At 40.2% G+C, this 14,830-nt stretch overlaps 1 protein-coding gene across 3 annotated transcripts in view; it reads left to right on the top strand.

Moving 5' to 3' along the window:
• kiaa1549la (KIAA1549-like a) overlaps positions 1–14,830 on the top strand; it is a 99,915-nt gene that overhangs the window by 62,087 nt on the left and 22,998 nt on the right. For 2 of the 3 annotated variants that reach the window (XM_037108246.1, XM_037108247.1), the window contains 3 exons: positions 909–1,069; positions 2,931–2,966; positions 9,781–9,974. In XM_037108246.1, coding sequence (XP_036964141.1) covers positions 909–1,069; positions 2,931–2,966; positions 9,781–9,974 — 391 coding nt within the window. The remainder of the gene's footprint in view (positions 1–908; positions 1,070–2,930; positions 2,967–9,780; positions 9,975–14,830) is intronic. The other variant, XM_037108248.1, reaches the window with a different exon arrangement.

The raw sequence follows: 14,830 nt of genomic DNA, 5'->3' as shown, positions 1-14,830 counted from the left end.
CCTTACTTCGTTATGAAACTGATATCCAATAAGAGGGGCGTGTCTGCTAGTCAGAAGACTTCTGTGAAGGCTGCTCACATGTATCCTCGCTCGTTGCTCTGTCGAGATCCCTCCATGCTCCTCAGAGCACAATTAAGAGCTGTGGGACGGCCCACAAGATGGTGAATCAGCACAACTTCAAATAAGGGAACTGGGATGCACCAACATAATCAAAGGGCCAGTAAACAGGGGACTGTAGCATAAGAGATAATACCATAGGGTAATTCAAGTCTCTGCTACTCAGCTTATTGATTTGAGAGAACAGTACTAACTGAAGGACGGTAGTAACTGATGGGATCTCAGATGAGATGACCAAAATTTCATCAGCTCCTCTTTTCCCTCATCTGGATTTTGAGAGATGGCTAGTAAGAAGACAGAAGGACTCAAGCGAGTTCTCTACATCTAACAAAACTGTAAAAGTGAAACAGCCCCCCCCACCCCAGCAGAAATTATGCCCTCCTTTGAACAGATTTAACAAACAAGATTCAAAGGGCAGGAAGGTTGATTTTCCGTAATGATCAGACATATCCAGGCAAACTGTTTTGCCTTGTATCCAGACTTTATCCTAAGCTAAGTTAACCGCCTGCTGGCACCAGCTTCATATACAGTGTTCAAACATGCGAGTGGTATCAGTCTTCACATCTAACTCTTGGCAAGAAAGCAACTGAACATATTTCCCGTATTTGCTGCAATAGTATTTCAAGTGTGTACAAATGCTGAACATATTCAGCCCAACCTGAAAAATGTCTTGTAGTGTATTTATTTCTGCCTGTCTTTCTAATCACTGTAAGGTCACTTAGTGGCTAAACTGCTCAGAACTGATTGAATGCACAGTCACAGTCTGATGAATTATATCCCTATGTTTCTAGCTGTGGTGAAGACGCCACCCGGCAACCTCTGGATCATGGCCGTTCTGACGCCTCTGTTCCTGTTGATGGTGGTGATCGGCATGGTGGCCTTCATTCTTTGTCAGAGGAACAGGGTCATCTTCAAAACGGGCGCCTTCAGGAACTTCAAAACCCGCTCCAAAGTAAGATCATTTAACTTAGACATCATACATTGTTACTTTCTCCAGCTTTTGTTTCTTTACCATCTTCTTTTTCCTCTTTCTACGTGCTGGTCTTCTGCTTCTTCTTTCTTCATTTACTGTTAATGCAAATCAGCTGTTATATTAAAATATACAAATATTTAAAAAATCCCTGCTTCAAACCAACTCTACAGTGAAATTTCAATAAGATGATATAACTTGGTTCTGAATGAGTGACACATTGCACAGCAAACCGATTGTGTTAAATTGTTCCTTCAGGTCAGAAAAATATAATCCCATATGTGCGGGCCTCAATCATTTATTGTTGCTGCCTAGTAGCCCGTGGTCATTTCTAATCATGCATGCTGTGAAGGCTAATCGGCCGATGAAAAATGGACAGGGTTTAGTGTACTGGAAGTGAACCTTAGGGTAGTGTTAGCCCTTACACAATAATAGTGCTCACTCAACATTAACTCATAAATGATTTGATAAAAATCAATCATTTCAGAATAGGAGGAGTATGATAGATTGCTAGCAGCTGGTTTGATCAGCTCAGGTTGTTTTCCTGGTCACAGTACAACAGTGTATGATGCCAGAACAACAGCTGCTTCTGTCACTGCAGTCAGTCGAGTGGTAAACAAGCTCATGAAGAGGCTTTGCTTTCTACAACATTCTTTAGTCTTGAACTGTGTTTTACATGTGATATCATGATGAGACTTCCACTGCAGCAAGAATTTCTTTCATTCGCTGCACATCCACTGAATAACATATTGACCATCTTTTGGTCTTTTCCAGGTCAAACGTTTGATACCTGGCAAAGGAATCTCCCTAATGCTATGAATAAACCAATACACAGAATATTTCTGTCTCCAGATGAAAGCAACTCGAAAGTTTGACTGTCAGCAAATATTCCCTCCTCAACAGAACAGTTGTAGAAACAAAATATCTCTACAAATATTCCTGACAAATATCCTGGTAGAGCAAGCAATCACACTTGTAGGCTGATATAGAAATGTATCCATAAGCGTTAAGATGGTTTCATACCAGGGTAACAGGATGTTGTAGAGTAGCTGTAAACTGGGCATCAGCTTCGTGATACCTTGAATTGAATCAGACACAAGGATGTTAACCTGTGTCAACCTACGATAAAGTTACTGATATCAGCAGGAAAGTATTCACTTTCACAACAATTGAACACATTTAATTTGCATTGTAGGTTAATTGGGTCAAATTTGGTAGGTAAAAAACAAAGGCAGGCAAAATTTGATATATAATGAATAAAGTATTTGTAGTTTTGACCATTATTTCTCTCAGTTTGATACCCACCAGGCTGCTGTTTTGGAACAGATATTTAACCCTATTGAAATTATCTATACAATATTGTCTAAATGTCATGGTGAAGGTGCATTTAAGGTGTGTCCAACAGTGACAGTGAGCTGTGCTCTTCATTCTCCGACATTTTTCTCAGATGATCTGAACAGAGTTAGAAGGTCAAGAGATCCACACACTAAACTGCCACTATCAAAATGTTCCTGGGGATATTGACAGTAAAAAACATATGTAAGCCTTAGCATTGAAAACATCTCTGATTAGCTGACTGCATCTGTTTCTTGCCCGGACACACGTCTTTTTAACAATGTTATGATCTTCCCAGTTAAGTTGGTAACAGGAGTAACTAGAATGATGGCCAAACTATGAAAATTAGACATGTCCTGTCCTATCCTATCCTATCCTATCCTGTCCAATCCTATCCTGTCCTCCCATTTCCTTTTCTATTCTAATCTATTCTATTGTTTTTATTTATTCATTTATTTTTTCATAATAACTCCTCCATGACGTTGTCCCTCTGACTCTCTCCCTTTAGACCTCATATCGAAGGGAGGGCAGTTACCACCACCAGGTATTCACTAAGACACTGGCTGGGTGGATTACTGACTCAGTTAATTCATGTTTTGACGAATGAATGAGTTACTGCTTTGTTTCAGAACAGGACGTATGACTGTGTTGATCAAGTCGTGTGCAACTGCCTTGTTGGCTGCATATTTCTGTATGCGCTGCCTGTCAGTGTTGCTGGGCAAATTCTTGCATGTAGCTGCTGTGCTGTGGACATGACTTTATCCAACGTCTTCATTGGCTTTTGGAGATCAATAAGAGGAGGGAGAGGGGGACAGTGGCGAAAGATGAAAAAAACTATAATAGGCTTGTCAAATTCACAAGCACGTTCCTTTAGATTTAAATTGTTTAGCTTTGAGTCGATCGCCTATATTACCAAGGAGAGAGCTTGTAAAAAAGGCAAATGAGCTCTGTTCTGCCGTCCAGAAGAGGCCATATTTAACCCAGCTCAAAAACATGAATAGCCGAAAAGATGCTCAACACCTGTGAACCGAACAAATCTATTTTTGTTTTGTAGCATTGGTAAAAAAGTGACTCAAGCCTGTGTCATCAGCCTAGACTGCCCCTATGCCAGTTCCCTTCCCTTTTCAAGCCAGTCGTTTTATCCTCTCAGATGAAGCCACTCTCATCCCTCAGTGGCTCAGCAGGGACCCTATATGGTCCCCCAACCCAATTCTTTTTTTTATATGAGGGTCTCTACTGGATTATGGTAGCTATTTTATCATGGCTAGACTCAAAAAGGGGCAGTGTTGACCACAGATCATGGATAGAAAATGCTTAAAAGATTTAAACTACAAAGGACCATTCAGAGGCCAGCCCTGTGGTTACTTTGGCTCTGGTGCAGCATGTCAGCTTATTTAGACACCGTCCCTTGAGAAGCAAAGTGTGCCTAGTGAAGAAGGTGGGATGAGTTAATGGTGTAGGCAGGACATTTCTGGTAGGTAATGGAGCTGGTGTAACACTCCAGCACAGAGTAAAGACCCCAAATATTTGTGTGTGTGTGTGTTTGTGTGTTGTCCCTGCTTTAGTGTATTCACTTGTACAATGCTATAACATTCACATATTCATTTCTGAGATCGAAGGTTTTATTTGCTTTCACAATCGTTTGTAAACATTTATTATCATTTGTGTTTAGTTTTACGAGAGAGCGCATCAAATATTAATGTGTCTCGAAATGAGATTTCACAAGTGGTGCCGTGAGGCTACAATCACTGCTCTTACCCACAGTGGTATTTACCCTCTTCCAATCCCAAGCTGTTGCATGCGTGAGCAAATGAGATAAATATTTCACACAGGGATTTAGTTTAGAAAGAGCTCGTGGCAATGTGGCAAACTTGAGATAAACACTACTAGTAGTTTAAAGCGTAGGTCAATTTTTTTCCCAGTCTATATTAATACGAGATTCAATCTTACATCTTACAGGCCGCTGTATTTGGTCATACTGTCGATACTTGCCTTAAACATTTTTTAACTGAGAGATGACAGGAGATGAGGTGAAGAAGGGAAGGACATGGAACAAAGGCCCGCAGCTATACCCAAACTGAGGACATTGTGATTGAATTATCATCATCCTAGACCTCTAACCACCAGGATTCACAAAGCAGTCCCTCCCTAAATGTGATTCCAGTGTAAGAGATTTGACGCACATCAGCTCCTAATCATTGCAACACGTGTTCCAACATAATGGTTATTATTGTACGTAATTCCCCTTATGTATTTTGCTCAAGTTTTCCTTGCCAAGCTGCAGTGGAGTGTTCTTGAAGCGATCAGCTGTAAAGAATGGAGTGTTGGAAGAAACCTTTTTGGTTTGTTTCATTTGGCTTTCTGGCTTTGGCCAGGTTAGGAAAGCAAAGAAGGAGTACTACAGGTTTTGGCCACAATTCTTATATGCTCTACCCCCAATTAATAAAACAAAACAAAACAAAAAAAGTGGTCTGTTGTGGTCAAAACCAGGAGGGAGTGTGAAGCACTGCTTCTCAACCTGGTGTTAGGTGACATGTATCTGGATATGTTATCTGGATTGTGCTTGTTTATCTTGATTTTGCATATTAATAAGATCTCAAATGCAAATTTGACTTTGACTTGTGAACAAATACAGCATCTTCCATGTCAATGCAACCTAATAAAAGAGTGCTACTACTTCACTTTGGTCACCCTGAATTCGATCTGATCAGAATATGAGCCATAAAACCTCTGATCTGGTCTGGATGCTCCAGTTACATTCTGATCACAGTGCATTTTGCCTGTATTTAAACCTGCATTGTGCATCATTTTCCTTAACTAGATCAAATACATTGATACCAGGTGTAAATAGGGTCTATGTCAGAAGCCAACCGCAGTGAATTATGTATACCATAAAGTTCTATAAATACTAACCAGACCTAAGCAGAGTAATAGACTTCATCAAGTTGATCTACTGTGAGCATTTTTGTGTGTTCTGCCCCCAACCCACTCAGACATCAGTCACCATGCAGGACAGGCTAAAGCTGCTGATCAATACTGGGGTTTAGACTAGGTCTGCATGTGTGTTTAAGCACCAGTGAGTGATTCTGCAGAGTCCAACTCACTTCATCACTCTGCACGTCTTGTGTGCAGCTGGAACATCCTTCAAAATGGCTTTTACTCCCTCTGTGCCTTCTTGTATAGGCGTGAAAGCCTCAGATAGCAGGCGTCCGTGTGGACTACAATGGAAGTGGAATCAGCAAAAGCAGAATCCATTTTTCATTTGTAAGGTGTTCAATGAAAGCACAATGCAGTGGCTGCCATTTAAAGGGCTCAGGCTATTTTGCATTTTGCTGCATCATGCCATGCGTTTACCTAACCAGTGCAGCACCATGCTGATGTGCACCACAGTCTATTACTTTGTGTCTCATTTTACTTATTGTACCAACTCTTGGGGACATTTTTGTTTCGATGCAGCTCTGTGGCGCGCTTCCTCCGTTCGCCCTGCTAGAGCTGAATTTAAATCAATATGGCCGCAGGGGGAATAGAGCATATCTCATCCATCTGCTGCACCTCATTGAGCTGCTGTTGGCTGTTGCTCTGAGTTAAAATTAGACATGAGGAGAAGCTTCTGTTTGATAGTGAAGGCAAGGAAAACGAGAATGGGTAATTTGGTGCTGCAACAGGGTCATGCTCATGTCATTCCACATGACATCTTTAAGTAAAAGAAACAGCTGAAGGCCGTGTCACCACCTTTCTTACTTCTCTCATGCTCTTTTACCCCATCGCTGTTCTTAATGGATGTGGAGAAAACTGTCATCCATCTCTGACAGACTGATCAGAGGCTCAGGCTTTACCACAAGCGCTGTCCACAGCCGAAGTCTTCATAAACTGAGCTGCTTGTGCAAGATGAAAGATGGCCATTTGTTCAGTCAACATGCTGTCTGTGGACAGTGGAAGAGAGGGAGAGATGGTGGTGGAGACAGGGAAAAGAAATGGAGGATTAGCAAGGAAGAAGAGGCAGAGACAGACGGGAAAGAAGGAAATGTGAGGATATGGGAGTGTGAAGAGAACAGGGAGGAAAGAGAGAAAGACCTTGAGCGAGTGTAGTAAAGCGCAAGTCGTGAAATGTCAGGCGCACTTTTCAAGGTTATGCCTCACGGCTCTGTCATTTCTGAGAATCCATATTGTCTCCGTGCACGACAGCCATTACCCATCAGCCAGTGAATGACACATCTTTTAAAGTCCATGTGCAGTATGCGTCAGGCTGTCTCTCAGTTCAACAGCCCTGAAAGCACATTTAATTCCTGCTCCTCAATAATCTATATACATAATGCATATTGGTGTTTTGAGCAACACATCTGTTTCACAACGCTCCCTCCTGGCTCAGCTGCTGCGTGACACTCCCCCCTCAACCTGTGAACAGCATGAGGCCACAGGCAAATCACTTTTGCACTCTCCATACATCTTTCGCACGATAGTTACTGTCATCGTACATCACTTCAGCGGGTAGAGGGTGTGTGCAGACACATGCACGCTCAATCCATATATTCATGGGGAGATGGCTTTTACCCACTCTCTCTCTCTCAGTCCTAATCTGTGTGTCCTCTATGTGTTTTATATCACTTTCCTAACACTCATCCACGGCTGCAGCCACGTGTGTTGGAGCTAGCTTATAGCACAGTAGTGTATATGACCGATTAATTATTGAAAGTGCCGTCAGCCGGATGCCCACGCTGCTGCCTAACCTCACATGCACTCTGAATTTAGCATGCATCATCAGATGCATTAGGCGTCCCATTTTAGAGACGCTCAAAATAGAAAAGGGGAGGCAAAAAAAAAATCAGGGTTTCATCTTTGTTGTGTAACCTAAAAGGGGTCTTTCTCTGTTTTTTTCTCCCTCGTTCTCTATTCCGTAAATTGAAAGGCGTTTAGCTTTACAAAGAACGTGTCCGGGCCTCAGAGGCTTAGCAAAACTCGTCTACTGATGCCTTTTTTTCCCTTTGTTTTTTTATGCCAAAACCACAGACTTCAAAGATGCTGCCAAGCTTTGTGTTTTTATTTATTTTTCAACTTCTTCATGCCAGTTGTGTCGGTTGGAGACTGATAAACCTGGTTCAGGGGAGGGAGGTCCATCCAATTACCTTTATCTAAAATGAAAGAAACACTTGTTGGGAGGTTTTTCTTTAATATTCAGGAGACCCTGTCGTGTTTCTGTGAGCAACTCTGATATCTGTTCAGCCGTGTTGGGCTGTCCAGTGATACACCTTGACAGACTTCTGCTGTTGATCAGATCAGAGTTACAATAGACTTAATTTGATGTTCAACCAAAAATCTCACCTTCATGGGAGCTACTACCTATCTTAAATTTACATACAGAGGAAAATAAATTCTAAAAATGAACTTACATTATGAATTTAAAACTAACTACAATAAACAGGAAAACTGTGTTTTGATGCCAATTAACTCCAAGCAGCAGGTTGATATTCATTAGCCCAACCAGCTTGTGGTGCATTTTATCAGAAAAAATGAAATAGTTAAAGGGTCAAGTGACTTTATGATGGAGACAGCTGTTAGAAAATCAAGCACTCACTCACTGCCAGTTTATTTTTTCATTGAGTTTTAATATGAATACAGCCACAGGTAGATGAACAACAATTCTCTACAATATACTACATAATTGTGTTGAGGGATGGTATTACATCATGGTGTAACCCAGCCTCACATCCAGCACATCAACTACAGCAGCCTGGTCAGTGGCCCTGCACTTCACTTCTTGAAGTGCCTCTCTAGTAGTACTCTGAATCTGATGGGGTTTGTGATACAGTTTGGAGTTGAGAGCGATTTATTTTCAGGTCATAGTCTGTAAGCAGGTCAACAGACGGTAAATGTTGTGACTTGTCACTAATGTAAATTATGTGACTGAACATAGTTATTTTAACCCAACGTATAGTCGTTCCTTAATCTAACCAAACCCTGACTATTTCACGTCATAACAATGCAAAAGTCCTAAACTGTTAGTCAGCAAGCTTCATTTTGAATAAAATATATTTTTGATAATATTACACATTAGGTGTACCTGTTACCACTGAGCCATTCCCATGCAAAACTTGTGCTAGAGTTATTGGTAGAGTATCATAGTTTGATGCTTAAGGCCACTGACCATGCTGCTGTATTCGATGAGTTGGACATAATCCCAACTATAGAGTGATTCTCTCTCTGAAGCTGGTTTTTTACAACTGTTTTGGTTAGATTGAATTCCAACTGAAATGAAATTGGATGTTTGTTTTCTTCTCTGGCAGATGTCCTGTTGGTGAAAAAGATTAGGCAGAAGATGCAGAAATGTATTTTTCATTTTATTTGATTTCAGAGAACCAGACAGAATGCTATTACTATTCAGAATTTGTTTTCATACAGAGAATCAAGTTGTATCTCGTGGTAACAGCTACAAAAAACAAGAGCCACAGGCTTTGAACCACAACCCTGATAAGGTTTTCTACTTAAAGTTCTTTTTGTTAATTACAAATGTGAATACACAATTAAGCTTACAAATCTAGCGAAAAGTGTTGGCCAGTTAACTAATTGTTTTGCTGCAGCACATGAAAAAAGCCTCAATATGAAAACCTTTATGCAAGTGTCATTTTGTTCAGTGGAGATGCTGGTTTGTACTTTTCTCTCTATTTGGATTATTTTGATTATCATACTTGACACCAGAGGTGGAGCAAATACTGTGAATCTACAGGGTATTATTTTGAGGTAATGGGACACATTTCGTAAACTGGATCACCAATTAGGGATTTAGGCTGATACAATTTGAATGTTTTATATGTAAAATTATGCGTGATACATCTTTAATTACTTTAAAGATGAAGATTTTCAGGAGAAATACTAATTCAGTATCTTCAGAATGTCTGGGGAAATAATTTCCACACTATGTGCGTCTGTCTGCTGTCATGTGCATTGATTGTGGAATTATCCTTGTGACTGCATACCATCGGGACTGTCTCGCCAACATTAGCTGCAGTTTGCTTTACTCTGCTACGCTCCTTTGAACCATGGTGTTAGTGCTGTATATTTTGTGACTGCTCTATCATCATTGCTCATTATTGTTGATTATATATGACATTGGCCTTTCAGTCTGTGATGTGGAGTAAAAGTGTACAACTTTACTGTTCTGTGGAATTCTGCTGTATCTTGAGTTACCCTTTTTCCTGTCTTTGCATGTGCTTTGAGTCCTGGAAACGGATGCTTGTATTAGTGCATCAAGTTAATCCAATAGGCAAACTGAAAACAAAGCACAAGAAACAATGCTGCATCTCTGACCTTTAAGTTGAATTAAGGGTTTCTGACCTCTACTGTTTTATCCTTTTCTCTGCCAGCCTGTCCAGGGCTTTGACTATGCCAAGAAGCACATGGGAAGAACAGGTGATGAGGCTACCTCTGTTACCAAGGAGACGCTGGTGCTAGGGCTGCCTGTACGAGATGCTCCACTGTCACTGTCATTGGATAAGAAGGTCCACCAGGATGGGACTGGCAGCAAGAGGCCTCCATCTGCTGACATACACAAAGGAGGGTAAGACAGTTACTAACTGTTTGTTCACATGTTTTCCTGCGGGTGTCATTTGTTTGTTTAGTGTTATGATGAAGACATTGACCTCAGGTTAAAATTCAGAAAGTCGCTTACTCTGTTTGTTGTTTAGTGTTTGGCAGATAGGGTAAAGCAAGTTTTTAAAGCCCTATTCTCAGAGTGCTGCCTGCTGCTGCTGGAAATAGGTTTGTTGAGTGAAACGAGACTGAACTAAAACAGTTGTATTACTGCAGTAAAACAAAAATGAGCTAAAAGATGCTAAAACGTCAAGCTGATTGAAACTAGTGCATTGTGTGATGACTTTCAGTGAGATCCTCATTACAACTGATAGGGTTAGGGTTCATATAAGAATATGAATAAAAACTCCTCAATATATACAATGTAGACAAACAAAATGCATCATAATGGGTGTCAGCTTTGATTATTTGGTTTATAAACATTACAGAACACACATTTGCATATGCAGGCCCAATCCCAACATAACCCTTGTACCTAACAGCTTAGCCCTACCCCTTTGTTTTGCTTGTCCACGCCTAAGAGTAGGGTGTCCCGATCCTTGTTGGGATAGAGGGGTAGTGTGAGGTGTTAGGACTACATGTCCAGGTTATTCAGAGGCAAACTTCAAATTGAGAACTAATGGGAGCCAACTGGGGGTGTATGGTTTGCATTTGGGTGGCTAGCAAACTATTTTTGATACACAACTGCAATAGTTGCCACTCACAGACCTTAGCAAATAGAACAGATCGTCTGTATCACACTGCAGACGTCATAGTATATAATTCATTACAAATGTAGATGTTTTTGCAAGTCTGCTCATTCCGGTCACCCCTGTGGCCTGTGAGACTGTGCAGGTAAAGAGTTGAAATAATGAGCTGATTCCACATGCTGTTCCCAGCTGGAAGCTTTGTGAAGGGGAACCACAGAGTTCCCAAGCATCTGTTTCAGTCAGTGAGCAAGCCAGCAAACAAACCCCAAGCTTTTCAGCAGGACCCACCATCAGTGTTTGTTTGTGCATCACTGTGTTAAGCCAGAGAGAAGCCAGCAGTAAGCAGTGAAGACAGATTGACATGATCTAAAGATAAGTCCAGTGTTAACGAGGAGCAGTTTGAAGACAATAAAAGGAGATTTTATCTTGCGCTTGACTGATGCTGGATTTTAGGCCGATACCGATATTGAGGGTAAGAAAGAAAGTAAGAAATTCAGATATTGATTTATGTGCAGATTTAAACATACTATACATATATTCATGTTTACAAGCATACACATATACAGTATATTAAATGTAAATGATTGTGTCTCCTTCAGTGAGGAACATATTGTAATAAATATTAAGATTCAGAGGGTTTATTGGTCAGACATTAGGGGAGGATTATCCTCTAACTCTTCATTAGACTGGGCAGAACAAAGCTTGACTTATGTTGCGCAGGTGGTTCTACACTCGTAGTGATTATGGCACTTTCTTTTTGTTCACTATCTCTCACATTTTTTGAAAGACACTTCAGACCGTCTCTTCATTTATCCGAGCTTCCGATCATGCCATGTGGATACAGTTCAACACAGAATAAAAACCAGTCTAGATTATGTTCACACCCACTGCCAGTGCAATCAGAATACAGATGCACCCCTAAAGCTGGTTAAAAGTCATTTGGGGTAGTAGAAACCCCAGATTTGCCTGTTGAAGCCCAGGCGATCTCTGTGGTTAAATAACAATTTATGCATAATTTTTTCTTTTTCAAAAGAAACTATCCGCTCATTAGCAAGAATTACCAGCACTGGATTTTATACACCCCGCACACTAATGAATGTCAAGTCTCAACTGCTGCCCACACACTTGCATGCGGATGAAAATGGAATTAGACAGATTCTTGGTGCCAAACTCTTCAAACCATTAAGTAGTGTGCTGATTAGTATCTATAAGAGAATGTCTGCAAAAATAGTTTGTCCTGTATTTCAGAAGGAACACATTTGATGCCCCTCTGACCCAGCATTAGTGCCTTATAAAGACTAGAGCAAAGAATTGTTTTGCTAGTTAGTTTCTTTTCAAAGATGAGTGAAGGACATTCACATTGTCTTAGAGGTCTTTGTTAGAAAGTGCGCCACTCTTTTCCATGGTCTGTGGAAACATGCACCCATTTCGTGAGACAAAATTCCAGCAAAAACGATCAGTTATCAGCTGCACAACCTGATTTCTATTCCGATTTTGTGAAAAAGCTAATTAAATGCTTGTAATGACCTAGCCCTTAAGCTTAATAGACAGTCATTTGTCATTGCAGGCACTGAGAAACTGTGGTGGATTAGACAGGTTTGCTGCTATTCTTTAGTAAATCTGAGATAATACAATTCACAAAGATGGATGATGCATTTGACTGCTGCTAATCTTCAAGTTTTCTGTTATCTGTCTCAATTTGGCATGTAAATGAGTGTTGAGTCTTTTCCATATATTTCATCTGTTACTGCTCAGTGTTTTCTACACCAATCATTGTTGTTAGTGTCTTCCATATTTTATGCATGAGCAATGAATATGATTTATTAACACCTGTCCAAATCACAGTTTTACATGTCTTAACCAAAATGTGCAAAACAGTCTTATTCCCAATAGACTGCAGTAGGATTATGAGTTATAATCTGCTCCATACATGAAAAGAAATAGAATAGAAATAGAACAGAAAACATTTAGTACAAAATAATGAAACTAATCTAAATAACTCTTCCATCCCCAGACATTTCTCTACTACAGTCTACACCCACACACCGCCACCCACATTCAGTGGTGACATCCTTCCATAAGGAAGTCATAGATGAGATGCATCATGCCTCTTCTCACAGAAATGCTAATTCAGGACCACGCACACAAGAAAGTGCATCATATTTACACACCACTAAATGAATTGAATGGAGGTGGGATTAGTTGTGCTTTGCTTCTCGAGTATGATAAACACATGTATATTTATAACCCTGGCTATAGCCACGCCAGAGGGAGCCATTCAGCGTAACAATGATGACACTTTAAAATCCTGGAGGAGCTGGCATACTGCGATAATCAGCTTTACCAACCTGTACATAAGCACATGTATATCTTATGGGGAGCTATTCTTCAAAGAAGGGTGTACACTAATTAGAAAATGAGGCAGTATTTCATTCGCTAAGCTGTGCACTATGGAGTGCAGAGGGATGAGAGGGGAAATTTCAAAAGCAAAACAACAACAAAGCAGTTATTCTGGGACATTATAATGATAACTGAACAGATAACAAGACTTCGGAAGTGTTTTCACTCTTTAAATGTACAGCGACTGTGTGCGACATCAGAAGAAGAAAGGGAGATAAGAAAGGAGAAAGACAGATGACTCGGACAAGAAACCAAAACTAAGGCCGTGTCTGAAATCACTCCCTCATTTACACAGTTTACTCAGTACCCCTTTAAATATTTGACACTTGGTTACTATATAAGGAGACGTACAAAAAAGAAAAAGAAAGAAAAATGACTCGACACAGACAAGCACAGAGTTGTACAACTGTCACTTCTATAAAATGACCTTTGCGTTGTCAGTTTTTTATTTTTAGCAAGCAGTAGTTTGCCAGAAACTCCTTTTCACTATGTTCCACTGTGAACTAGATTTGATGGAACTCTATTGTGCATACATGTCACTCTTAAATTTCAGCTCAGATAAAAATAGATACAGTGCAGTGCACAGTATAGTACAGGAAGTACAGTAGGGAGGGATTTCAGACAGACTTGTGGAAACAGTTAAGTCAAGGGAAACTTAACATGAATGAACAAGTATTTGACATGTGGTGACTGGATTCCATCATGATGTCATCGTAATTCGTAAAATGATAGGCTCCTTCCCTGATGGGTCACTGGTGGTGGTAACTAGATGAAGAGAATGGCTGAGATCTTGATGGATGTGAGAGGATTGGGCTATGGTGAGCTCGGACCAGGGGAGCTGGAGGTGAATGTACAGTAGAGGTGAAATAGCACTGCCATGACAACTGACAGCAGCAGAAAGAAGAACAGATTTAAAGGTTGATAGCCACGATATGATTGGCTTTAGAAGACTGTGGCGTAATCTGTCAAGTCAGTTTTATTTATATAGCCCAAAATCAAAATCACAAAGCCTCAGTGGGCTTTACAATCTGTACAGTGAATGACGTACTCTGTCTTTAGACCTCGATTTAAACGGAAGGAGTAAACACACATGGTCAGCTGAAAATGAAGGAAGCAGGAGAAAAGGATGAGAGAGGGAAAGAGAAACTTTAAGCTATATGCTAACATCATCACGCTCACAAAGAGAAAGTATTGTTGAGGCTGATGGAAGTGTGCTTAGGTTTTTTAGGTGTTTGGTCACAAACCAAAATATTTTAGACATTTTCAATCTGACTATGACACCAGTGGAACAGTTGTTAACATGATTACAAGTGCGTAAATGTAACCACTATATAGTGCTCTCACAAATTCCACAACTGAATAAAAAAAGTATTGCCCAGGTCATGGCTGCTTTCTGCTAACCATGCCACAGTATAATGCTGTGCATTTTATAGAGAACGGAATTACAATAAATATAGTGAATAAGTGAACAAGGGAACGATTTTGAACAAAGCCATAGATAAAACCTGTATCATCTGATAATTCTGATATCTGATTGATCTCTATACAATTCACATGAATTCACTTTCTGTAATACATATCTGCTAAACATTGTATGTGCATGCAGATGTTTTTAGTATTTAGTCATGCCCTGAAAACTTCTCTTCAAAATGTGCTTTTATTTTTCTCAAATTTTTTTCAGTTTAGACTTGTTTTTTTCTTAGTTTAACTTGTCACTGAAAACAGTGATATAATT

Source organism: Acanthopagrus latus, chromosome 8 (genome assembly GCF_904848185.1).
Source record: "Acanthopagrus latus isolate v.2019 chromosome 8, fAcaLat1.1, whole genome shotgun sequence".
NCBI classification, from domain to species: domain Eukaryota; kingdom Metazoa; phylum Chordata; class Actinopteri; order Spariformes; family Sparidae; genus Acanthopagrus; species Acanthopagrus latus.
Note: the sequence above shows the minus strand (reverse complement) of the source record. Positions and strands in the feature narration are given on the sequence as shown.